This window comes from Tupaia chinensis, unplaced genomic scaffold (genome assembly GCF_000334495.1).
Source record: "Tupaia chinensis unplaced genomic scaffold, TupChi_1.0 Scaffold149131_1, whole genome shotgun sequence".
In the NCBI taxonomy this organism is placed as follows: Eukaryota; Metazoa; Chordata; class Mammalia; order Scandentia; family Tupaiidae; genus Tupaia; species Tupaia belangeri.
In genome coordinates, this window is record NW_006208977.1 from 382,271 (window position 1) to 408,904 (window position 26,634).

The following is a 26,634-nucleotide window of genomic DNA, read 5'->3' on the forward strand; positions in this document are numbered from 1 at the left end:
CTTCTAAGTTTACTCACCTGGTTATCAGAAAAATCAAGTGCATCACAGGTTGTTAAACTAAGGCCTCAGCTACTTGCTGGTTGGAAAACTTCTTTGATCCTTTGTCCCATGGGCCTCTCCACAGGGCATCTGGCAGCTGGCTTCCCTCAGAAGGCACAAGAGAGAAATCATGAGTGTACTTTCAAAATGGAAGCCAAAGTTTTCTTGTAACCTAATCTCAGAAGTGACCCAGCATCACCTTGACCATATTCTGTTAGATGTGAGTCATAAGATGGCTGTGTCTCATACTCAGGGGAGGAGATTTCTCAAGGATATGAATACTAGGAGGTGAGATCATGAGGAACCATTTTATGGGCTGCCTTCCACAGCTTATGGGCTCAGTTGCTGTGGAGTCTTTGTTCAGCCTGTTGGCTCAAGTCATGAATTGTTAGGGGCAGAGGGCAATGAGTTCCCTGGTCATCTTGCTCCTCCTGAGGGATTCTGAAGCATTCTCAAGATTTGAGGGGCATATAATTCTGAGCGTTTAAACTAGTTACATCTAACTTTCACTTTTTCACCATATCCTACCCCCACTCCAAGGATATCAGATGAGTCCATGTTGGCACCCACACTACCCACCCCCATCTGTGGTCTGTTACTCTCTGAATAATGAGGCATATCTGCTCCCTCTAGTGCTGTGGTCCCCAGCCTCTCTGGTATCAGGGATTGGTTTCATGGAAGACAAGTTTTCCAGGAGCCAGTGATGGGGGATGGATTGGGATGATTCAAGTGCATTAATTACATTTAGTGTGTACTTTATTTCTATTATTAACACATTGTAATATACAGTGAGATAATTATATAATTCACCATAATGCAGTATTTGTACCTGCTCCTTAGTGCTAGCATCACCACCTCAGTTCCACTTCAAATCTTCAGACATTAGATTCTCACAAAGAGTGCACAACCTAGATCTCATGTGCAGTTCACAATAGGATTTGTACTTCTATGAGACTTTAATACCAATGCTGACCTGACAGGAAGTGGAGCTCAGGCAGTACTGTGAGTGATGGGGAGTGGCTGTAAATACAGATGAAGCTTTGCTTTCTGCCTGCCACTCACCTTTGCTGTGTAGTCCAGTTCCTAACAGGTGATGGACCAGTGTAGTCTGTGGCTCAGGGGTTGAGGACCCCTACTCTAGACTTCATCTTGGCCTCACTCTGGATGCCAGTGTTATTTAGATTTCTTGTTACCAAAGTGAGCTCCAGAGAACAAAATTTATACTGATAAAGTATAGGAAGTATCCTTGGTCTTTACCACAATAGCTGACAGTTATAAAGCTCTTTATGGATCACGAAATGCTTTTACCTGTATGAATTGGGTCATCATAACATTTCATGAAGCAGGATGTTTCCCATCATGGATGTGAGGAAACTGAGATTCAGAAAAATTTAAAAGTCAGCTCAAGATCAGACAGCAAGAGATGAGGCTGGATTTTAAAACTGGATCTCTTGACTCCAAATTCTGTACCCCACCCTATATCCCTTCTAACATTGTTTGCATACCTACGTCTCCAGATTATTCCCAGTAGGAATCTGGTGAGACTTCCTGGCCTGGCTTTGCACATTAAGTCACTCTACATTCATACTAAAATGGTCTGAGAAGAGAAATAGAAACTGGCTGGGACAGGGATGTCAAAGTTGGAAGGGAGGAGGAGGCACAACAGACATGCTGATGACTTAGGAGAGTTACACAGGCATGTGCACGTGTGGATACATGCTGTACATGTGCACTCATTCGAGAGTTACACAGGCATGTGCACATGTGGATACATGCTGTACATGTGCACTCATTCTTGCATGCGTGAGTGTGTGACTCAAAGACTCTCTCATGCCAGGGACTCTATGGGGATGTCTTTCTCGGGGCTACATGTGTATATGTGCATGTGTACACATGAGGTAGCAAGTGAACACAGATGTCTTGGACCTGCCTGGTCTCACGGGTAAGCTCAGAGTGTCTTTTGGTGAACAGATGGTATAAATAGGACTCTTGGAATTGAAAAATAGTTTGGATGTGTTAGGATGGCTGAGATGTGAGGAAAACAGTATGACAGCATTAAAGGGTCCCCTGAGCACATCTTCTGATGTTTGTCTCTTGTTTCTTTCCTGATCTTAAACTTAGTGACTCTTTCTGGTGAGATGCATGGTTCTCTGCCTGAACATTGTTCCATACTGCTTTGGTCTTGTGTAAGCAGATTGCCACTCTGCATTTAGTAGTGGTGATAATGGTCTACCCAATAGACTCTGTGCTCAATGCTTTGTGTAAAACATCTCACTAAATCTTCATGACGATTCATGGAGTAGTTCCTCTTACTGCCTCTGTTTTATAGATCAGAACCTTGAGCCTTAGAAAGTTTAAGTGTTCCATTCCTGGTCAAGCAGTAAATTGCTGCATGCTCTTAATTCTGTGCTATACTTTACTCAAAACCATTGTTTAACACACAGCTTTACTATAATGAGAATGTTAGCAAATTGTCTCATCAATTGCCCTCTTCAGATATTGAAATTCGTATGCAATAATCTCAAAGAAACACAACGAGAGTGGTTGGGGAGAGCTGATTTTCCTGCAATGTTGCACAAGGGCAGCTTTTAAAGGCCAAGTCTTCGCTGGAGAGGAGACATCCACTCAACACACTTCATAAGAGCCTATTTCTGGATTTTAAAAGTATTTTATGTGGGACCAGCAACTGGCCTAATGGTTATGTTGCAGGATTCACACGTAGTTGACCACGGTTTGAGTCCTGGACCTGGTAGCTTCAAACTCACGCTGGGCATGTGTGGGTGCATGTGTGTGTGCGTGCCCAAATCCCAAAAGGAGACTAGAGGAGAAGGGATTGCAGCATGGCCTTTCCTCCCTGGGGCGGGGGGGGGTTCATTTTCTGTCTCTCTGTCTCTCTTGTGAGTGCCTGAGCCTCATAGCAAAATCTCTCTTAAAAAAAAAAAAGTATTTGATGCATCTCTCCACCACGCCAAGACAATGCATTAAAGTCCTTGTTGTTTAATTAGATTTCTGACTCAACAAAATCTCTTTTGTCAGAACTTCAAAATTTCCTGGCATATTACTCACACATAATTTTGATGCGGATAGCAGTTACAGTTCATTGTATATTTGTGTGTATTTGTGCCTGAAAATATTCATTTGAAACTAGCAACAATCAATTTATCCCCAATTTCAAGAGATCTCTTTCCTGACCTCTGGGGAATGGACTATTGCTATTTTTACTTTTATTGTAGGTAGTGGTAGTAGTTTTCTACATACTCAATTGTCTCTTTTTCTGAAACTATCCTCTTTTCTTTTCTTTTTTTTTTTTTTTGAAGAGGTTTTTGCTATAGGGCGCGTGCATGTGTGTGTGCATGCCCAAATCACCAGACAGACAGAGAGACAGAAAGCGAGAAATCACCCCCCCGGGGGGATGGCCATGCCGCAATCCCTTCTCCTCCATTCTCCTCTTGGGATCTTGGGCACACACGCACATGCACCTGGCATGAGTTTAAGCCACTAGGTCCTGGATACAAACCACAGTCGACAACGTGGGAGTCCAGAGACATAGCCATTACACTAACTGCTGGTCCCGAAACTATCCTCTTTTAACATTAGATGATATTTACCAGTTTACCTTCTTCATTCTGTGTTTCTCAGGAACCTAATAAAATGAGCTACACCAAAGACTCGCAAGTGCTTCCATTGGAGAAAAATGAAGAGGAGAAGAGATCAGAGCGAAGTAAGGGAGTCTGACCTTAGGAGTTAGCCATGGTCCGTTCTCACTGCAGACAACACGTGGGCCAAGGGTTAACCGGGATTTAATGATCTTACTTCTGAGTCTTAAGAAACACCATTTCCACTGGAGACAGTGTGAAAGGAGGATGGGGAAGGAGAAGAGTGTAAGGAAGAAAATTAAGGAGAAATAGAACATTTGTGGAGCACAGAAATGGTTTATTACCTGTTGATGATAATGTGTATAGTATTCTCAACTGGACTGGTCTGAGATGTATTTCATGTTGGGTAAATTCTCTCTATAAGCTACATGAATGTATAAAAAAAATAAGTTAAAAAAAAGAAATGTAATTTCAGGAATGAGAGAGGCATACATCGACTAAGTGATGCACAGTGGAATAGATGGCCCTTACGAATGAGGTACAGGTTAGAAACTTTGGAGTGCAGAAGAAAGCATGCGGAACTCTCCCTAGTGGGGTGGGCAAGCCTTGCAAAGGAGTGTTGTTAGAGTGGTCTCGGAAAGAGGAGTAAAGGGAGTTGAGAGTGAAGACCACCGGTATGAACTTAAAAACACACATATGTGAAAAGACAGTTACATCCACTGCCAATTTATGGAAGATGGCCCAAGTGTTACAGTTGGTGGTGTGATGAGACCTTGCCATGTTTGGTGGGAGCAAAGTGGATAAAAGCACATATTAAGGGCCGGTTGATAGTAAGGTGGTTAAGGTGGCTGGATTTCCACACAGCCAACTACACAGCTCAAGTTCCTAACCCTGTGGCTTGAAAAACATGCCAGTCACATGTGGGTGCCCATTCAAAATCCCAAAAGAAGAAATGGAGGAGAAAGGATTGTGGCATGGTCATACCCAAGGGTAGTGCTTTCTCACTTTTCACTCTCTTTCTCCAGTGAATGCCCATGCCCTCTAGCAAAAATTGAGGGGGGGAATAAAAAAAGACATGTTGACCAGGTGGGAATGGAAATGGTGGTTTGGAAGAAAAGCAGAGTTGGGCTTGCATTGGAATTTGGTACATTTAGGCTCCACAGACTTTTAAAATATTAGATCAAGTTTCATTTCCCTTTTAGTGAAGTCTGAATCCTGGACTATCAGGGCTCCAGTGTTTGAATTGGTGCTCTTTACTGGGCACCTGGGATGCGCCAGGTACTTAACATGTAGTGTCTCGTATCTTTACAAACTTTGGACATGGGAGGTGCATTATTCCCATTTTATAGCTGGAAAAAACTTAAAGCTCAGAGAGTGAGAGGGTAAGTGATTTGACCACTTAAAAGCAATAGGAACCATGCTAGGATTTTTTGCTTCAGGGTACATGTACTCACCAGAGTGAGAGAGAGACAGAAAGTGAGAAATTACCCCCTAAGAGGTAATTTTATTCAGCCATGCTGCAATCTTTTCTCCTCTTGGGATTTTGGGCATACATGCACAAGTGCCCAGTATGAATTTTAAGATGATGGGTTCTGGACTCGAACCTTGGTTGAATACATGGGAGTCAAGTGATATAACTGTTATGTCATCTGCCGGTCCCATATTTTTTATCTTTGTTAAAGGATAATGTTCCACCTTTTGCCATGGGATCTTCTCTAATAATGGTTTTTGTCAAGTCAGCTAGACAGTGGTTTTTTTACCTTGTCCCATACAAGGTGTAGCTGCTGGATGTTTGGATTTCCCGAGTTCCTTGGGGAGTCAGGGAAAGTTGCCTGTGGCAATTGCAGTGACATTAATTTATCTGATGATTTGATCCAAGTGCCTATAGACAGAGGAGTGAATGTGACGAGTGAGATCTCTGCAGCCATGGAGGTTGCTTTGGTTATTGAGTTAAGAAAAAAATAAATGAATAAATCATAAGCAATTTCAGGCAGGAGTAGTATCATGCAGAGAATTAAAATGGAGATGTGATAGTGACCGGACTTCGTTAGGTAGTCAGGAAAGGCCTCCCAGAGGAGTTGACATTTAGGTCAACTTAATCCTGACTTAGAAGAAGGAACAACCATGTGATGATCAGGGACAAGTGCATCTCAGGCAGAGGAAGTATCTGGGGAGGACCCTAAGGTAGGAACGAATTTGTTATGTTAAAGAAGAGAAGGAAGACCAGTGCGATTGGGTGCCATGGGGAGAGTGGCTCTGGCTAAGACCAGAAGAGCAGATCAATGATGACTTTTTAGGCCAAGGTAAAGAATTTGCATTGTATCCTAAATGTAGTGGGAAGCCATGTGTGTATGAGGCAAGGGAATGCTTTAATTGTCACTCTGGGTCCTCCATGGAGAAGGAATTTTAGCGGAATAAGAATGGAAGCAGGAAGACTAATTGGCAGATATTCAGAAGTCCAGTTAATAGCTGCTGATGTCTTGGATTGGGCTGGATGTGCAAGGAAGTTAAATCATGGCAGGGGATTGAGAGAAGATGATGGATTGGATGCACCAAATGAAGAAGCAAGAGGATTCAAAGACAATCCTTGGATGTTTGAATTGGGCAATTTGATGAACAATGATGCCTCTCCTTGAAATGGAAGAGACCAGAGATAAACATTTTAGAGAGTAAAGGCAAGAGTTTGTATGAGCAATAAAAAGTTTGAGATAAGAAATACAAATAAAGATGCAGAAATGGCAGTTGGATATGTAAGTTTGAATTTTGGAGAATAAATCCATCTATTTATGTGATAATTCTTGTAGTTGCCATATGAACAATGAGCTGGAGGGGAAAAAAATAGAAGTAGGAAGACCTATATGGGGGATGGGGACTGAATTTGGAATGTAAGGAGGGCAGAGTTGAGGATTGGGAATGATGGTGATGTCATCCCTAGGAATGGCGTGAAGATATAGGTGTTGTAGAAGTACGGGTGATAACAGAAGCTGACCTGGGTTTTAGTAAGGTTCAAATTTGATGAAAATTCAAAACACTTTAAGGAATTTGTTCAATAAGCAGTTGGAAATATGAATGTAGTCTTAGAATCAAGATGGGTCCTAGGAGCATGTTTTGGTAATCATCAAAGTCCCAATGGTACTGGAGACATGGGGTGTTAAAGCTTTGGGGAACTGATAATTCTGACCAAACTCAAAGGGAAATGATTAATAATTCAGGATGCCAATGTATAATTTATAACGGGACATATACCTATGAGTTATTTGACGTATCAATTTTTAGAAGAGTGCTTAGTGAACAATAGCAAAAGGGACTCCTTTCATCAACTCCTATAGCCTGTGAGTCACTCTTTTTACTCACTTGCTTCTCAGAGACCAAAGATTGATGTTTCCCAATTTATAATGCCCTCTCACTTACACAGTGCTGGAGACTGTGTAAGTCTCCTTGCAGACTTTGGGAGTATCCTTTCCCCTCGTCTTTGTTTTCTCAGTAGAAAATGTGGGCCACAATATGACAGTCTTTTTAAAAGCAGTTTACTTGAGGTATAACTGATACACAAATGTACAAGTTTAACGTTTATGGTTTGATGAGTTTGACATTTACATACACCCATGATACTGTCACCATGAAGAGTTTATAAACATATGGATTGCCTTCATATATTTGCTTATATCTCCCCACTTTTTTTTCTTTAATAAGACTACTTAACATGAGACCTACTCTCTTTCTCTTTAGATTTTTGCCAGAGAGAAACAGAGAGAGAAAGTGAGAAATCATACCCCTTCTCCCTGCAGGGAGATGGCCACAATGCAATTCCTTCTCCTACGGCATTCTCTCAGGATTTTGGGCATGCATGTACATGTGTCTGGCATGATTTTTAAGCCACCAAGTTTGGGATTCAAACCACGATTGACCATATGGGAATCCAGAACCTTAACCACCATTTCTGGTAATTTTTTTTTTTTTCCTGGCCCTCTTTAAAAAAAAAAAAAAAAAGACAGGGTTGTATTATGTTGCAATCCTTCTGCCTCAGCCCCCCAAGTAGCTGGGACTACAGGTGCATGCCACCATGCCATGCTTTTGTAGGTAATAGGGAATAAATAAGAGTGGACCAGGAATTGAACCTGGGCCTCCCTGTGGCCTCAGCCTGTGGAGCAGCAGCAGCATCTTACCAGCATGCACCACCACGGCTGGGCTGAAATATCTTAGATTGTTTTAAGTGTACAATCTGTGTTGTTAACTACAGGCACAAAGTTGTACAGCAGATCTCTAGAACCTATTCATCTTTTGAAACCAAAACTTCATACCCAATTTCCTCTTACTCCCAACCCTTGGCAACCACCATTCTGTTTTCTGCTTCATAAGTTTGACAACTATATTTCAGTTTTTAAAAGTGTATTTATTTCTTCCATGAATAGTAGACAGAGAGAAAGAGGAAACCCTTTCTCACTTTCTCTCTCTGTTTCTCTCTGGCAAAAATCTAAAGAGAAAGAGAGTAGGTCTCAGGGTCTTGATGCCGCGATCCACCCCAGTTTCAGCCACTCTTAGATCATGGCACTCTCATTTCCGGCAGACTCAGCAAGGTCTTTGTATGTAAACCTAAAACCTCATGTGGGTCAGCTTCCCAGAGTATCATATCTTCCTGATGCTCCACCATCCCGTCTCAGGTTGACTACTTGATGCATCACGTTCAGAGTACTTCAATACGTTCATGGAAAATGGAATTTAAGTAGGAGTTTATTTCGGTGCATAAATTTTTGATATCCATGCATAGTTTTCCGTGATAAGCACCTTCTAGGAACTCATTGAAGATCCCCTCATGTAAGTGGAATCATATAGTCATCGTCCTTCTGAGACTGGCTTTATGGCAGTAAGCACAACAAATCTAACAATTCCTTGATGGCTCAGGGACCTCATTAAGAATGTCTGTGATTTTTTTTATTGGACATTATAAAGCTGAAATTGCCTCAGTTACTATTGGGTAATGTGATGTTGGTGGGTGGCCTCTTCACTAAATGGTTCATGCTCACTGTGCTTTTATGGTGAATTGTCTTGCATTCCATGGTTCCTTGTTCCCTCTGAAGAAATCCAGAGTCTTACCAAATGAAACTTCAACTGGCTGAGTACTTTGTACCTAGTTGTTTGAAGAAGGATGTTGGAAGCCTTCAATTTGCTCCACTGGCTTGAGTTCCAGGCTTTATGCCTTAAAAATTTAGAGAGCAGGGGCTGGCTTGGTGGCTCAGTGGTCACATGCTCAAGCGATGCTGGATCCATATAGAAGAGCATGGTTTTGGTTCTCTGGTTGACCTGGACAATCCAGGCCTGTGTCCATGACCCTCAAGGGTTGGAGTGAAAGGTAGGGAGTTATACGATGTGAAACCTTGTTGAGGGTGCTTTTCTTTCACCCCTAGCATGAAAAAAAAAATAAAAAAAGAAATGAAAAGAAAAAGTTTAGAGTATTTTTCCCTGATCCACTTGCTGTTTCCTTCTTACCACACTGTGAAATAGCCAGCCATCCTATTAATCTTACTGAAGTGTCACAGGTATAGGGTGCTTTTCAGGGCACTTGCCCTGTCTGTAGCTAATCAACAGGGAGATGATACTTTAAAAAATTTATTATTATCATTATTTATACATTTAATCATTAGACATCATTTAGTTTGTAAAGAGATTTACCCAACATGATATATGCCACACAGCAGGTGAGTTGAGAACAGTATACATGACATCACCAACAGGCAACAAACCATATCAGTGTCCCACAAGATAATGCTTTTTAACTTCTTCCCTGACCCTTTTACAACTGGGGTAGCCTTGAGGGGTTTTTGCCATAGTTCTCCTGCCTGAAGTTGGCCTCACTTGGGCATTGGGAGCCAGCTCGCTCACAGACTTGGTTTGAGTTTCTGGCTTCATTGGTGGCTATGCTGCAAGTGCCACAATGCATGGGGGCTCTGGGAGATCAGAACCCTAGGTAGAGACCATGGTGGCAAATATCTCACTTGCTCTTGGTCCATGACGACCGAGAAGCAGGAAGGACACCATTTACCTCACACAGTTGAGAGGAAGTGGCTTTGGGAGTACTGAAATCTTTGGGAGCCTAGAAGCCTTCAGCAGCTAACATTTCCTGAGGTTTACAAAAGAGAGAGGATGTCAATAAGTCCATTTTAAAAGACATTGCTTGTCACTTAGAGTGGCTAAAATTAGAGACACCTTGAAGTTCCCAAATGAAAATGTGATCAATGAGGGTTCATTCACTTGATGGATTAGTAAGCAGCTTCTGAAATAATAATGAGGAGTCTTTAACAACATGAGAAAATACAATATAATGGTAGAGCAAAAAGGATGTATTAAAAAGATATATAAATGAACATATCATGTAAGAACTGGGTGAGATAATATTGGGTTGTCAGAAATGTTATGACTTGGGACCAGCAGTTAGCATAATGGCTATATTGCCGGACTCCCATGTAGTTGACAGTTGTTCGAATCCCGGACCCGGTGGCTTAAACTTATGCCAGGCATGTGTGCGTGCGTGCCCAAGATCCTGAGAGGAGAATGGAGGAGGAGAGACTGTGGTGTGGCCATCCCCCCTGAGGGGTTATTTTTTGCTTTCTGTCTCTCTGTCTCTCTCTGTCTTTCTGGCGAGCACACGCTCCCTATAGCCCTGTAGCAAAAACCTCTCAAAAAAAGAACTGTCATGACTCATTCTTGTATAGAAAAGCATAGAAAAATGTGTCATGACTTTTCCTACAATCCTATAGTTGTGTGATGATAATAGGATTATTATATTTAAAAAGATAGCTTCCCAATTCTTTTATACTGTTATAAGTTTTAAAAAATTTTATATCTAATTTTATTTATTTTTAATTTTGACCAGAGAGGGACAGAGTGAGTGATAGAAAGAGAGAGGGAAAGTGAAAAAGCAAGCCGTCAGGTCCAGGACTTGAACCATGGTTGGCCATGTGGGAGTCCAATGCCCTTAACCACCATGCCACCTCCTGGCCCCTAAACTGTTATAAGCTCTGTTATGAGAAATATGAATACATCCAGCCATACACAGGCCAGGCTGCTGGGCAACAACTCAACTGGACCCACATGAGAGAAGTGCTGGGCTTGTGTCCCAGGACCTCCCAGAGCCCGCTGGGTATGAGTTTGTGTGCCCACACAATCCAGGGCTGGCTGAGCCTAGAGGTGGATTGCAGCAATGAGGACCCTGTTGAGGGCGCTTGTCTCTCTGTCTCTCTCTCTCATGGAAGAAATTAGATAAACTTAAAAAAAATACACACAGCAATACAAAGTACATAATACTCGTGGCCATTATCAACATGACACATATCTTGAATTGCTTTTCTAGGAGTGGCGATGTTCTACTTCCTCTTCACAGTCTTCTAGTGACTGTGGTGTCTGGTCACATGTGAGCAGGCATATGGGACCTGGTATATGGGACAGAGTTTGTCTGCACAGTGTTGACATTAGTCTCCCTTAGGCTGTCTTCCTACTTGCATGGTGTTGGGCATCCATCCATCAGGTGCCTTCCTTTGCTTCATCCCCAAATGGCACATCTTCCTTTTGTTTATTCTCCATTTCATAAATCATTTTCCAACTACTGCTGGGTATGAACACTGTTAATGACAAATATTAGTCAAACTCTTAATTTTCAGGTTGGCTAGTGGTTCAACTGTGGAAAATTCACCCTAGACAACTGGAGATTTAAAATCTGATGGTAATTTGGGGTCACCTGGGATTGAGGAGTTAGGTGTAGTGTGTAATACATCTATTTTTTTCACATTCTGGCATGAACTGGGATGACGGTGTTCTACTGAGGCCAAGCTGATGATAGGCTGATGGCATAACTGAATCCTAGAGAAGCCAGGGCTCTTGGTTCTAAGCACAGTCTCCAGTCAAGTCACCTTCTTCAAAATAAACCCTGGCCAAGATTCCTAGTGCTTTGAGCATTTTAGAAGGGGTGGCCTGGCCTACTGCTTGAGACCAGTCCTGGGAAATGCCTGGCTATTTCCCTAATGTGTTCTCTAGGTTCACAATGCCCCCATTGTTCTAGTGGAACTGGACTTCCTGTTTCTGATTGATTGGACACCGTGAGGTCCCACGTTTTAATGGTCCTATTGCTCATGAGCCAGCTGTCAGGCAGAGAGAGGGGCTCTGCACAGAAATCACTCAAAACCTTCATGTTTGGTTTCCTGAATATGAAGTTTTATTTCTTACTGTCTGTTTCCTCATGTTTTTTCCTACTTTTCTAGCTTGCTAATGTACAAGCCTACCTCAAAATGTCCATGGAAGGGAAAGGTTGAAAACCTTCTCTCTGATTATGCCTTTTGGGAGGTTTGGTCTGGAAATTTCATTCTGTCTATCTCCCTATCTACCTATCACTATAGGGTGCATACACTTGCCAGAGAAAGATAGAGACAGAGAGAGGGAAAAAGAGAAAGAGAGGCACCCCACTGGGGCATAGTCACGCTGAGGTCCCTTCTCTTGCATTTCTCCATCCTGTTGGGATTTACGACATGCACACGTGCCTGACATGTTTTTCAAGCTGCCAGGGCCAGGATCTGAAACATGGTCAGCCAAATGAGGTCTGGTTCCTTTAAATACAGGGCCAGATCTAGAAATTTTATTTAGAAATCTGGAACTTGATCTGTAAACTATAATAGTAGGATCTCACGTGTCTGGTGTCTAATAGGTCTTCATATTACATCTGAAAATGGAAATTTATTTTTATTTATTTATTTTTTTGAGAGATTTTTTGCTATAGGGTACATGAGTTCACTGGAGAGACTGAAAGAGGCAGAAAGACAGAAAGTGAGAAATCACTCCCTAGGGGAGAGGTCACATCACAATTCTTTCTCCATTCTCTTTTTGGGATTTTGAGCACACATGTGCTCAGAGTGAGTTTTAAGCCACTGAGTCTGGGACTCGAACCATGGTTGACCTCTTGCAAGTCCAGCACCTTAACCACTATGCCACCTGCTGGCCCCTGGGAACTTAATATTTATGACTGAAGATTCCTTGGAAAAATATAAAATTCAGATTCATAAGTTATACCAGCTAGGTATACAGTGCCCAATACTTCTTCCTGTAGTGAATTTGTAAAGTGCTTATTCAGCTACTTCAACATTGTAGTTCATAATGTAGGCAGACATGCTGTTTGGAAAAAGCCTGTGTTATCTGCATATTGGAAGAAGGACATGGATCATGAGTAGAGAAGAGCTTCACTCAGGATCTGGAAACACAGAGGCTGGCATTTAAACCATGCCCCCTACCCTTCATTCTCCTTTCCTTCAAGACTCAGCATGATTTTTCTCTTCCTGAACCTGTTCCTTGACACTTTTCCCTACCCATACTGAATTAGGAAACTGATGATCTGTCTTCCTTTGAAGGCTGAGTGGCCTGCATCCTTATTCTCTGTGTCTCCAGCACCTTGCTGAGTGCCTGGTACATAGAGATGCTCAAACCCTGTCTTCAGACTGGCCAATGGGACATGTCTTGGCCTAGGTGCAGGGACTTATCTGCATTTGTTTCCAATGACAGGGATTAGACTCATTTGACTTGCTTTGAGAATGGGAAACCTGCTTTGTGAACAGTTTACAGTAAGAAATGAAGACCCCAAAGCAAGAGGTGAATTTGGGGAGTCCACTATGGGTTTGAGTGAGTGCAGGATGTACGTCTTTTAGAAGTGTGATGTTTAATGCTTGATACAGAGTTTTTAAATGCAAGCTTGCATGGATGAATAAATACATGTTACATGGCCATAGTTATTTGAACTCTCATTCCCTCATTAGAAAATAAAATATCTTCAAAGTATATGAATAATCATTACAGAAAATGCATTGTGTGCAGAAGAATTATCAAGAAGTGGTCTATCTGCACGACGACTGTCATGGGCACAGGTAGTGCTACCCCTGGGGAGGCTGGAAGCTGCGTAGGAGGCACAGGTTGGGTTCCCAGGCCAATCTGATCATGCCTGGTCCAGGTGCACGTGTCTGTGATTCTAGATAATTGGGAGGCAAAGGCAAGAGGATTGTGACATGGCGAGACCCTAAAACGTCTGTCTCTGTCTCTCCCTCTCCCTGCCCTCATATGGGGGAAAAAAATGTAGTAAAACCCCTTCTACCAACCATAGGTGGTAAACTGATAATGGCAGGTCTGAGTTAGAAGATGGACAAGTATGATTAGATCACTGCCTCCCTACCCGAGATGTGGCTGGAGATAATTGCTCCCCCAGAAAGTGGGGCAGTCTCTCTTAGAATATATGACAGCTACTAAAGTTGTCCATTATATACAACTTGAACTTTTTTTTTTAAGGTTTATTTATTTTTTTCCATGAGAGAGGAAGACAGAGAGAGAGAGAGAGAGAAAGAGAGAGAGGCCCCCAATAGGGTCTTCAGTCACAATCCATTCCCAGCCTCAGCTGGTCCGGATTGTGCTCATGAAAGTCTTTTGATGGGAATCTGGGGCCTTTCCCACATGAGTCCACTTGCATTACTGCCGCTCCACTGCCTGGCCCCCGATTTGGTCTTTCAGGAGGGTGCAGCGATGGACTTGTTTCTCCTTTTCTTTGAGAAGAGTGTGTTTGGGGAGGGGCAGTGTTGAGAAGGTATCCCAAACACTGTGTACAGGGAGCAGGGAGAGGACGCCTCCTCTTTCCTGAAGGACTTGACCACCTTGACCCTCCCTACTCCCACCCCACTCCCGTTCCCCTTTGTCCTAATGTTTCTCAGGTTCCCAGTGCCCCGCCCCCTCCCCAGCATCAGTGTTGCTAAAGGCACATCTAATGAATGTCTTGTGTGCACCCTCTAACACTTATTTGGTAGAGGTGGGTCTATGGCAGGAATTTCCATAGAGCCTATGGGATGGGCAGAGTAGGATGGTGGAGTGAGCTATGATAAGGTGAGGCTAATGAGACATCTGTCTCCTCACCTGTGAAGTACAGAGAGCCAGTGCATGCTGTTGTCCTGTCCTGTAAGTTGGGGTCCATGAAGGTCTCCTGGTTAGGCCTGTTAGGATAGAGATGACACAGAAACCAGGCACTGCATTGAACTGATTCGTGCCAGGGCCATTCCTCCAGATCTCAGAGCTAAGCCTTCCAAGACACTTCTGGCGTTCGTGGCAGTTTCCTCTTCAGCCGAAAATAAATGAGCAGTGGCCAGAGGGCGGAAAGGGAAACAGGGTAGGAGAGGAAATGGAAGGTCAAGGAAGATAAAATGAAGAGGAGAAATGAGGCTTTGCATCAGGTTCGCGTCTGAGAAAATGTGATTCTCCTTCTGGCTCAGGCAGAAAAGTGAGGGATGAGACACAAACAAGGTAAGAAGCCTGCCTCGTGGAGCAGAGAGGAGACAATGGAGTCTGAGCAGAGGGGAGCTAGGCCTAGTTTCTAATGCAGCTTGTTCTTCTGGATCTGGCCAGTTCTGTGGGACTCAGGTTGATTTCAGAAGATGGGAGTCACTGAAGGCAGTTACCTGAGCAAGTGCATTCTTCTGTCCTCTTAAATCCACTATTCTCTAAGGCTTGCAATCCCAAAACTAGGGCTGGAGGCACTTTCAGAATTCACACAAATGTTCCAGTGGTTTCTGGTCCCATGAGGTGCCCTACCCAAATGAATCAGAAATGATCGAATAAATGAGTCCCTGGTCGAGTGCGATTAGAGGATGCTGCCTATTCAATCTCCTGTTGGGAGGATTACAGAACAAACCCATATATAACTGACTTTGGGAAGTCCTGCTCTAAAGGAAGTTGTTTAAGGTGGCATTTTCTTTTTACTTATTTGACTGAGGACAGGTCTGCAATCTTGCCTAATAATTTAGATGATGTGAATGATGCTTAATCTGGGTTAAGTAATTGATATGGCTATGTGGGGTGGCCCTCGCCAGTGGCCTTTTTATTTTTTCTTTAGGTAACACCTATTAACACCTTGAGAGATTCTATGGGACACAGTTTAGGAAACACTGGATTAAGATAATGTCTTGCTATCAGGAGTACACACACACACACGCACCACTACTTTTATAGCATTAATGGGGCAAAAAGTCTGAGTGGGGTTGCCTTGTGCCAATGCACTAATCCAGCAATCCTGCCTGGAACCTGCAAAATCCTTTTTCAAGATGGTTTCCTGAGATAAGGATGCAGCTTGTGGTCACAGACAGAGGGTGAGCTCATTAACTTTGCACGAGAATCCCACCCACAGCCATCGTTCCCTTAGCTCAGAACTTGAAGTCATTGGTTTTCTTCCTCCATTGATCTGAGTCAGGTCCAGTATCAGCAGGTGGTGGTGGTGGAGATGCTTGGTGGCCCTTCTACATGTTTGACATGTAAAATACATACATGAGACACTGCACTGAATATGCGCAAGGAATTCTTGAGTGAAGGTACCAGTCTTCAAACTGCAAAGAGACTGAGAAGGTCTTCTGGATCCATTTTCCCATCTGAAACTATTCATAGTAATAACATTATAAATCGTCAGTGTTTTTTGGTTTAGATTTTGGAGCAGTGGTTCCACATTGGAGTCATGTAGAAAACTTTTTAGAATGTATTTTTTTGAATTTGCTAGACGGTGCCAGAGATACTGAGGGAGTGAGAGAGAGGAAATGTGAGAAAGCACCCCTATGGGGGATGGTCACACCTCAATCCCTTCTCCTCCGTTCTCCTCTCAGGATTTGGGGCATGCATGTTATGCTCCTGGCATGTTTTTTGAGTTGCCGGGTCTGGGACTTGAATGGCACTGTCAGCCATGTGGGATCCAGCCACTTTAATTTCTGTGCTACTAGCTGACCCCCACCTGGGAAGCTTTTAAAAAAATAGTTTATTTCTTATGATAGAGAGAGAAGGGGAAGGGGGCAGGGAGAAACAGGTACTTCCTCCAACAGGGTTGCCACACTGCAAACCACTACGAGTCTCAGTCAGTCCAGATCACACATGGGAATGCATTAATTACACGATTGTGCTCGGGGAGTCCCAAGATGACAAGATGGCCTTTCCCACATGGGTCCAGTTGTGTAACTTCTTTGTCACTGTCTGGCCCAACCTGGAAAATGTTTAATTCCACTACCCATGCTGGACTCTATTCCAGTCTAATCACAGTGTTGGAGGTGGGAGTTTTCCTTGGTACCTTTTAAAGATCTCCAGTAATTCTAATGTGCACCAAAGTTTGGAGATCAAACTATTTATTTTTAAGTTGCCAAGAGGGCATGTGTGCTTGTCGGAGAGTCAGAGAGATAAAACAAGAGGGAGAGAAAGCACCTCCTAGTGGGACATGGTCAAACCTAATCTCTTCTTCCCTAATTCTCCAGCCTATTGGGATTTGGGGCACACATACATACATTTGGAGCACTTGAAGTGTTTTTCAAACCCCTAGGGCCAAGATTCCAACTCTTTGGCTGGCCCTGTGAGATCTGGCTTCCTTCCCTACTAGTCTTATAGGTCTGGCCCAGAGACCACTAGTTTAGAAGCATTTTAACTTCTAGACATTTTATTATAACAATGATATCCCTATGAGGGAAGGACGAGATTTATTCTGATCCTCATGTTATGAGTACAATAATTGGGGTCCTAAAGAAGTTCAAAGCATGATCAAGGTCACAAGTCGTGTGAGCTTCCTGGTAAGTGTCTCTCCTTTGTATGACCTAGTCCAGATTTGGCCCATCAGACTAGATTCTGGAAATGGTAGGATGAGAGAGTGCGTGGGAGTTGAGGGGAGCTGGCCTTGGATGCTCGGTGGATTGAGCATGGGCCTTTGTGTCCGTGGGAGAAACAAGAAAGCCACTTCAACATTGTGCCTCCAGCCCCTCCCGTCAATGCCGTTTCTGTCTATAGACCGCTGCTCTGCATTTCGTTTACAGGGAGACAAAATGGAACCTTTGTGCTGGTGTTGAGGAAAACTATGGAAGCCCACAGCTTGTCTTCAGACTTAATGTCAACTATTTGTCTCCTGTTATTCTCAAACAAACAAGTCCGCCCCATGTTTCCAGGCAGTCTCAAACACTTCCTCCTTTATAGTTCTTTATCGTTTCCCAGTTCCTGCATTAAGCAGGTATGAGAAAAATCTACCACTCTGTAGAATTGTCCTATCTGCCCCACAGGCTGCCGAAGGGGTCAGTGAGACGCGGAGAGGGGCTCTGAGCATGACGACGGGTTATACGAATGAACACTGGTGACAAAACTAGATTCCCTGATCACTAGGCTACACAGAGGCCTTAGAGTTCATTTACTAGAAACTTAGAAGCAAAGAGGAAAGAAACGATTCAAAATCTTCTGAATTTTACCAGCTCAAAATGTGTTTGCACATAGGCCGGCAGCTGGGGTGGTGGTTAAGGTGCTGGACCCCCACATGGCTGACCGGGGGGTTTGCTTTAAAGTGCTGGACCTGGTGGCTTTATCACTCTCCCATCCCCCTTTTCTCTGTCACCCTCTGGTGAGTGCATGTGCCCTAGAGAAAATGTGAAAATAATAATACTAAATAAAATAAAATACATAAATCTCAAAAATATTAATAATGTGTTTCTATAATCTAGCATGATTTATTGGTCCTATTTTACATACGAAGAGGAGAAGAAGGGATATCTAACAGTTCTACGAACAGAAGATGAATCATGAGTTTTCTTTCACTGGAGGTGGACAGGCACAGAGTGGGTGACCACTTGGATGACATGCTCTGTATTACAGGGGACTTGGAATGGGTAGCCTTAAATTCTGAGAGCCTATGTAGGTCTTAGAAGGAGAAATAAAATGCCTTAATTTCCACTTGAAGAAATTATTAGATGAGACTTTCTCTAGCTTAGGGGTCTATTTGATCATAGTTTCCCTCCTAGGGTCGGGAAAAATGGCACTGTGAAGTCTTCTTTTGTTTCTAATTTTATTTTCTTCTTTTTATTTTTTTCACATTCAATCATTGAACATCTTCATAACATATAAAATGAATTTTCCCAGCATGACTACACTGTACATTAGACCAGTCAAAGATTTTACCATACACATTAGCATCAACAGAGAAAATGCATTATTGCAGACGACGGGGACTGGGACTCATAGTAGGACTCTGTAAGACACGGATCTAAATTGGTTTAATGAAAATGGTCTTTTGTTTTTTAATTTCTGCTAAGAATATAAATTGATCTCCAGGATGCCATCCTTTTATAATAAATGCCAAAATTAGTGATTAAGTTACTTTATAAAAATAGTGGAATGACAGTTGCCCCTGTCAATGACGTACTCACTTCCATTCCCTGAGAATTCCTTGACTAGGACAAAAAAGAAGTGGGAAACCCTGGAATGGCCTATCTTGGGGGTGTTTCATACATAAATAAGTCAGTCCTCTTGTATATTGTCACTCTGTCTACACCTGGGCTACTCAGAGTGTGGTCCATAGACCATGAGCATCAGAATCCACCTCACTCGGGAGTCACTTAGAGATGCAAAGTCTCCCATTCCCAAAGCAGGCTTACTGAGCCAGAATGTCTGAGGTAGCACCCAGGTACACCTGGTTCCACAAGCCTGCCAGGTGACTCTACTGCTTGCTAAAACCTGAGAAATGCTGCCCTCAGCTCTCAAACGACGGTCTCCAAACCAGCACCACCTGGGAGCTTGTTCAAACCCATCGGCGGCTCTTTTTCTTTGGGCATTGGCAGGTGATGGTGGAAATATGGTGTGACCGTGTGCCGCTGGGGAGTGCTTTCTTCCTCTGCCTCTCTTTGGCAAGCACATGCACCCTCGGGGCGGGGGGCCATAGAAGGCCATAGAGATGGCGAATATACATGGGAACTTCAAAAAGTTCATGGAAAAGTAGATATAAAAAAAACTAAGTATGGATTTTAAATTTTTTTTGCACCAGCATAAATGCATTTTCCCTGAATTTTTTCCCCTAAGTTTTCTTTTCTTTTCTTCCTTCCTTTCTTTCTTTCTTTCTTTCTTTCTTTTTTTCGTTCTTTCTTTCTTTCTTTCTTTCTTTCTTTCTTTCTTTCTTTCTCTTTCTTTCTTTCTTTCTTTCTTTCTTTCTTTCTTTCTTTCTTTCTTTCTTTCTTCCTTCCTTCCTTCCTTCCTTCCTTCCTTCCTTTCTTTCTTTCTTTCTTTCTTCTTTTTTTTTTTTTTTTTTGTGTAGGGGTGCTTTTATGAGAGAGAGAGAGAGAGAGAGAGAGAGAGAGAGAAAGAGAAATCATCCCCAGGAGTATGGCTACACCAAAATCCCTTCTTCTCCATTCTCCTCTTGGGATCTTGGGCATGCATACTCATGTGTCCAGTGTGATTTTCAAGTCTCTGGGTCCAGTACTTGAACCATGCAGTTGGCCACATTGGATACAGTGCCTCAACCTCCATGCCACCTGCTGGCCCTTCTGTGAATATTTAGAGTCCCTGCATAGATAAAATATTTATAGTAATGAATATATAGAATAAAATTCTTGGGTGAAAACACTGAATTAGAGAAGAATTGAAAAGCTCTCCTGGACTTTTGTGCTGTCTCTCAGTAGTTTATAATACAAACTAACAAATCTTTGGTGCTTTTTCTTTTCCTTCCTTTCAGTTTAGAACAGTCGTTGCTAAATTGGTACTCTAGAGGTGGTTCCAGCAATTTGTGTTTTTGTTTTTTTGTTTCTTTTCTTTTCTTTTTTTTCTTTTAAATGTAATTTGCTACAGGGTGTGTATGTGCCAGAGAGACAGAGAGGGAAAGTGAAAAAGAAGGCTGGCCATGTCACAATCTCTTCTCCATTCTTTCAGAATTTGGGGCATGCACGCACATAGGCCTGGTGTTTTTGTTCCCAAGCCTCTGGGTATGACATTCGAACCACATAGGTGGCCATGTGGGATCCAGGCTCCTTTATCTCCATGCCAGTGGTTGGCACAGCAATCCACGTTTTAACAAGCTCTCCAGGTAGATGCATCCTCAAATTGAGAGCCATTGGCCCCTGTTTCTGTCAAATTTCCCACCTGCATGACTGCACAGAGCATCCAGACCCGTTTCAGCCTGTGCTTGGGACTCAGAAGCTGCTCCCTCTGTCACCCCTTCCCCTAATTCCGGACCAGGAGGTACAGGTTGGAGCTCAGGAACTTGACACATTTACAAATACACTTGGACTCTGGTAGAGAAGATGACAGAGTCCTGAATGGAGACCTTTTGTCCTTCACCTTCCTCTGAGGAACAACTTCCGCACAGCCCCCAGCCTGCTTAGCACATATTCCTTTAAACTAAGAAACCAGAATGCAGAATACCTAGTGACTGTCATGAAGGTCTAAGGCTCCTGAGCATGGCCACCTGCAAGACTTTGGGGGCTCTTGTCACCCCTTCTAGCTCCACAAAGGCCTGTCCTCTTCTCTAGGGGTGGAGCTGTCTTAGGCCCCTGCAGGGATGGTAGGACTCAGAATCCCCTCAGGGTGGCTACTAGTCTCTTTCTTCTCAGGTCCCTGTGAGGAGGTGCTGGCTAACAAGTGTATTTTCCCAAAGGTGTTCGGATCTGTGATATGAAGAAAGCTGCAAAAATGAGAGAGAGAACTGATGCAAGAAGGCTGAAGACAGATGAAGGTAGAGGTTGGGGGCATTGATAATATAAGCTCCTGCTGTGGGGTTGCTGCTCGCTGAAGGATTTGGGGCAGGAAAAGGCTGTGCCCTGTAGACAGCCACCGTGTTACGCTGGTAGAGAGTGCTGGCGCATTCAGGGCATGGAAAAGGGTTGCTGCTGGGAGCAGCAGTTAGCATAATGGCTATGTCGCTGGACTCCCATGTAGTCGACCGTGGTTCGAGTCTGGGACCTGGCGGCTTAAACTCATGCCGGGCGCGTGTGTGTGCGTGCCCAAGATCCCGAGAGGAGAATGGAGGAGAAGGGATTGTGGCGTGGCCATCCCCCCTGGGGGGTGATTTCTCGCTTTCTGTCTCTCTGTCTCTCTCTGTCTGTCTGGCGAGTGCATGTGACCTATAGCGAAAACCTCTCCAAAAAAAAAAATAAAAAGAAAAGGGTTGCTGCTCATTTTGCTCTGGTTTTAGTTTCCCCTCTCCCAGATTCATCCAAATGCCCTAACTTGCAGTTTTTTTCATTTTTCGTTTACTCCACACCAACAAAGATGAAGTCAGGTCTATGCTTGCCAGCTTTGATGCGAATTTTCTAGTGAGAAGCGGTATCACACACCTTCCGTTCCTCAGGCAGAGCAGCACCCGACTTGTGGGAGACAGAGACCTTCCACAGCATGCTCTGGGCTGGCAGATCTGTCCCCAAGCAAGCTCCAGCTTCTGAATGCAGTCTGAGAATACTGTGTGAGGGCTCTTTAGAAAGTACATGGAAAATGTATATTATGAGAAAACTGCGCATGAATTTAAAAATATTTTTGCACTGAATTAAATTCAGACTTTCCATTTATTTCATGAACCTTTTGAAGGCCCTTCATATAAGCTGCATCTCCTTTTGATTAGGCCCCATTTACAGCATGTTTTACTGAATCAGTGTGGAGCTGGCATGATTAATCTTTTAACTCCCTTCCCTTCCACACGTCTGTTGAAATGACCAAAGGACTATAAAATTAGGGGAAGTATGTACCACTTGGGAAAACAGGAGGAGGTAGTTAGTGGCTACTGAAGAGAAATTTTGAGGCATTTCTGCTTGATCCAGTGAAGTTGCAGACAAAAACAGGGAGGGACTGACTTGTTCATGATTTTTTTTTTCTTTTTTCTTTCTTTCTTTCTTTCTTTTTTTTTTTTTTTTTCGGAGAGGTTTTTACTATAGGGCACATGCACTCTCCAGAAAAAGAGAAACAGAGAGACAGAAAGCGAGAAATCACCCTCAGAGGGGATGTCCACACTGCAATCTCTTCTCCTCCAGTCTCCTCTCGGACTCTTGGGCACGCACGCGCACATGCCTGGTGTGAGTTTAAGCCACCGGATCCGGAACTTGAACCGTGGTTGACTACATGGGAGTCCAGCGACATAGCCATTATGCCAACTGCTAACCCCAACGATTTGGTGTTTTCAAAGGAGCTGGAGCTTGGCAAACTAATGTGTAGAATTTCTAGCAAAGCACCCCTGCCCTGAATTCCAAAAAACTCTGGCAAACACGTATAGTGAAAAGCTTCTGAGTTTTGAGCCTGTGAAACTTGATTTCAAACCTGCCACTTGTTTGCTGTGTAAGCTAGTCTCAGTTTTTTGTTTTCTTTTTAAGAGGTTTTTGCCTCAGGATGCATGTAAGTGGGAGTAAGGGAGGGGTGTAGACAAAGATAGTGAGAAGGAAAGTGAGAAATCATCCCCCATGGGGAATGGCCACACAGCAATCCCTTCTCCACCATTCTCCTCCCGGGATCTTGAGCACACACACACATATGTCCAGTGTGTTTCAAGCCCCACCGGGTCTGGGACTTGTCCACCATTTGGGAGTCCAGTGATGTAACTGCTATAATTGGTCCCCAATTACTCTCAGTTTTACCCTTTGTTAAATGGCAATAATATCTTCCTTATCAGGGGTAAGAAGGATTACCTGAAGTAGCACTGGCTAGGAAATGTAGCAGACAGGGTAATAGTTACTCTTGACATTGTCCAATGCTGTGCTAAAAGCTTTGCAAAAATATCTCTAATGCGGGCTAGCAGATGGCGTAGAGGTTACATTGCAGGCCTCCCACAGGACCAACCGTGGTTCGAATCTCAGACCCAGTGGTTTGAAACTCATGCAGGGTGCATGTGCATGTGTGCCCAAGGTCCCTGGAGGAGAATGGAGGAGAAGGGATTGTGGCATGGCCATCCCCGCTGGGGGTGATTTCTCACTTTCCCTTTCACTTGTCTCTGTCTCTCTCATGAGTGCACACACCCCAAAGCAAAAACCTCTACCAATAAAAGAAAAAAATGACCTCTAATGCACAAGAAAGTGCTATGAAGTTGGTTTTATTCTAATCACCATTTTACAGGTAGGGGACTGGAAAGTTAGGAGGGCTGAGAAATTTGCTCAAAGTTCACAGCTATTCAGGGGGTAGAGCAGGAATCTGAAGCACTCTAAGTGCAGAGCCCATGCTTTCAAACCTCAAAAATATATTAGTCTTTACAACAACCTACAATAACCGTTTTTATTCATTAAAAACTAAATAAATGTAGTTCAGGGTTAAACAATTAGAGTTTTCACAAATTTGAAACCAAGCACACGACTCCAAGCCCACTGCTCTTTTCCATTCTGTTGTTCTTTAATTGGTATACTCCAGAGAATGTCACCTGTCTCCCAGTTTTTGATTTGATTTGATTTCTACTTGATATAAAACAGGACTCCAGGGGCTGGCAGGTGGCAAGGTGGTTAAAGGCACTGGATTCCCACATAGCTGACCGTGGTTTGAGTCCTGGATCTGGCGGCTTGCTTTCTTGCTGTCCTTTTACCTCTGTCTCTCTCTGGTGAAATTGAAAAAAATAATAACAACAAATGGAATTAAATAAATAAATAAATAAATAATGCTTAAACAAAACACAAAATGGAGTTCCAGTACCCGCCAATTCTTTGAAGAATTGAATATTTATACCCGAGTGCCTCTAAGTCACCTGCGTTTCTCTTTGTTGGTAGGACTCACAGAAAACATTGGACTTCCCCTGAAACTGCTTGAAAACCATGAGCCGTGGCCAGCCTATGTCACATATACCTCCTCAGTGGTGAAAAAACTCATTGAGAAGAGCAAAACTAGAGACCTGGAATGCATGCGTGCTCTTGAGGAAAGCCTGCGGGTAGCGAGGCAGAGCAAGCCTCCCGGTGTCATTCAGCTGAAAAGAAGGAAGTCCTCTGGCGAAGCCATGATCAAGGACAAGCTGTCAGAGACCACACTAGCGAAGTGGGGTGCTTACTCTGTATCTGCCACAGGTCCTACTGTTTTCCCAGAACCCATTCACTTACAAACAGATTCCAGAGAAAGTCCCACCACAAACTATAACAAGATCATCTTCTCCCGAAAACCTATGAGGTTGCTTCCGTACAACTCACTACTAGCCAACAAGGAGAAACATTCCAATATTTAGCAAGAAGGCCCTGCAGCCATCCCCTATGAATGTATGGCAATTAAGCTCCATTTGCCACCAATTTCACTATGTCCTGTGAATGTGAACTTGCTCTCGCTTGTGCAGAGGCTGGCTGAGAGGAACCAGCTCAGACAGTGAGCTGCGGGTGGGTGAGCGTTTCCACTCCAGCATTGCAGTTTGGTAACATTGGGCTGCCCCAACTTTCTGCCAAAGATGCTTAGGACTAACGGTGGGTGTAATAGTCTAGGTGCATGCGGGAGACAGCACGTCAGCTATTTTATCAGAGATAATGTAACGTAACGAATGATTAAGCAGGTAACTGAAAAGGACAGAAAGAATTACAAAGGTATCCATGGAGATAGTATGTGCAGGAAACACTTTTAACCCCCAAGGCTGGGAGAGCAAAGGGAAGAATCAATTTATTAAAAGTTAGCTGCTTGGAGAAGGGGTGTGTGGGCTGAATCTCAGACTTCTGAGTTGGGGGCGTGGTGATGCTGTTCAGCTAGTTCTGGCATTTCTGAGCTCGGGGCTCTCCCTGTGGAGATGGTACCCTTACCTTTGAGGATGGGGAGCTGTTTGGCTAGTGTCTCTGAGGGGACACCTGAAGACGGTTCTGTGATTCTTGGAAAAATCTAAAAGTTGGATTCCAATGTTTCTGGAAGAAGTTGCCACTGCCTGGGTGGACAGAAAGGGGTGCCTAGGGGAAGCTGATGGAGACAGGAAATCAACAGAACAGGAAGCAAACAGTGAGTTCCTTCTTCCTTCTCTAGCCTTGCAGGCTCCCACTAGTGCCCCCCACCATGAGCAGAACTTATCAGGGCATAAAACAGGAATATGAATCACAGAATCCCAACCCCAGCCTTTCCAAGCACAGAGAGAAGCATGGATTTTGAAGTTAAAGTAAGTTAGCTTAATAACCAACATGGCAGGGTTCTAAGGTGTCCCACCCCACTTCTCCACTTGGTATTGAGATCATTTTTCCTTGGAGTGCTTACAAAGTGGCAGTGGGGGCCAGGGTGTCCCCTGCTGAGAAATGGGGAATTGCTTTTCCCTTTGTACTTCTTTAAGATTTGCCTTATGGAGCAGAGTTGGCAGGGGAGAATTTCCCGGCTGGACCCCAGCTGTTATTTGTCAGATGACAGCCAGAATTGGCCCACCAATTGAGTTGGCCTCAAAGCAAAAGACGCTGAACCTCCTCCATCTCCAACAGGCAAGCTCTGTCTTTAGACACGAGGGGGGCCAGGTTATGACAGGTGGATCCAGTTGGCCTAGTGTTTGGGGTTTACCTACTAAGCATGGCTTACTTTCCCTCAGTTTAAGTTTTTTGTTTTCAAGGCAGTTAGTACCCACACCACTTCCATCACAGAGATAGGAGGATGTGAAGTGCTTATCGATCTAAGTGCCATTTGAAAAAGTTGAATTTGCCCTACTGTGCATTTTTCTCCATCCAAGACCACTGCATAAATATTGCAGGCATTTATGGATGGACCTTTGGAGAACTCATGTTGGCTCCTGTGCATTTGTGTTGGCACAAATGCACAGGTTAGGCGCTCCAGATCCATTCCTGGGTTCCCAATTCCTGGTCAGAATGGATTCTTGCAAAAATATAGGTGATTTCCAGGGAATTGGAATGATTGTATTTTTGTCTTCATAAAATACTTATAGACAAGGAGTCAGGTGATAAATTCCTCCAACAAGATTTTTTTTTAAAGAATCTCTTCTATCTTTTTGGGGGCTGTTTATGGTCCAAGAATATGTGGGTATGGATTATAGAGCTTCACTGAGTGTTTTAGAGTTTATAGGGATTTGGAATGATCATCTCCAGTCCCTTCAAGGGCAGAATGGTCTGGTAAGTTATCAAAGATTATACAGTTGGTTTATTTCTTTACTTAAAAAAATTTTTTTTTAGGCATTTAGCAGTTTTTACAAAAGTATGTACCCTCTAAATTAAAATGATTGTTTGATAGATAGCATTATTTAATTTAATTCTCTGCCTATTATGAGTGTGAGTCAAGGATGACATTAATACATTTTGTTGTG

At 43.4% G+C, this 26,634-nt stretch overlaps 1 protein-coding gene across 2 annotated transcripts in view; it reads left to right on the forward strand.

The window, feature by feature from the left end:
* CDRT4 (CMT1A duplicated region transcript 4) overlaps window positions 1–25,019 on the forward strand; it is a 40,559-nt gene extending 15,540 nt beyond the window's left edge. Inside the window, exons 2-4 of one of the 2 annotated variants that reach the window (XM_006170892.3) lie at window positions 3,679–3,760; window positions 21,073–21,150; window positions 24,149–25,014. In XM_006170892.3, coding sequence (XP_006170954.1) covers window positions 3,691–3,760; window positions 21,073–21,150; window positions 24,149–24,594 — 594 coding nt within the window. In that variant the 5' untranslated portion in view covers window positions 3,679–3,690 and the 3' untranslated portion in view covers window positions 24,595–25,014. Of the gene's footprint in view, window positions 1–3,678; window positions 3,761–21,072; window positions 21,151–24,148 lie in introns of both variants that reach the window. The other variant, XM_006170893.3, reaches the window with a different exon arrangement.
* The last annotated feature ends 1,615 nt before the right edge of the window (window positions 25,020–26,634 follow it).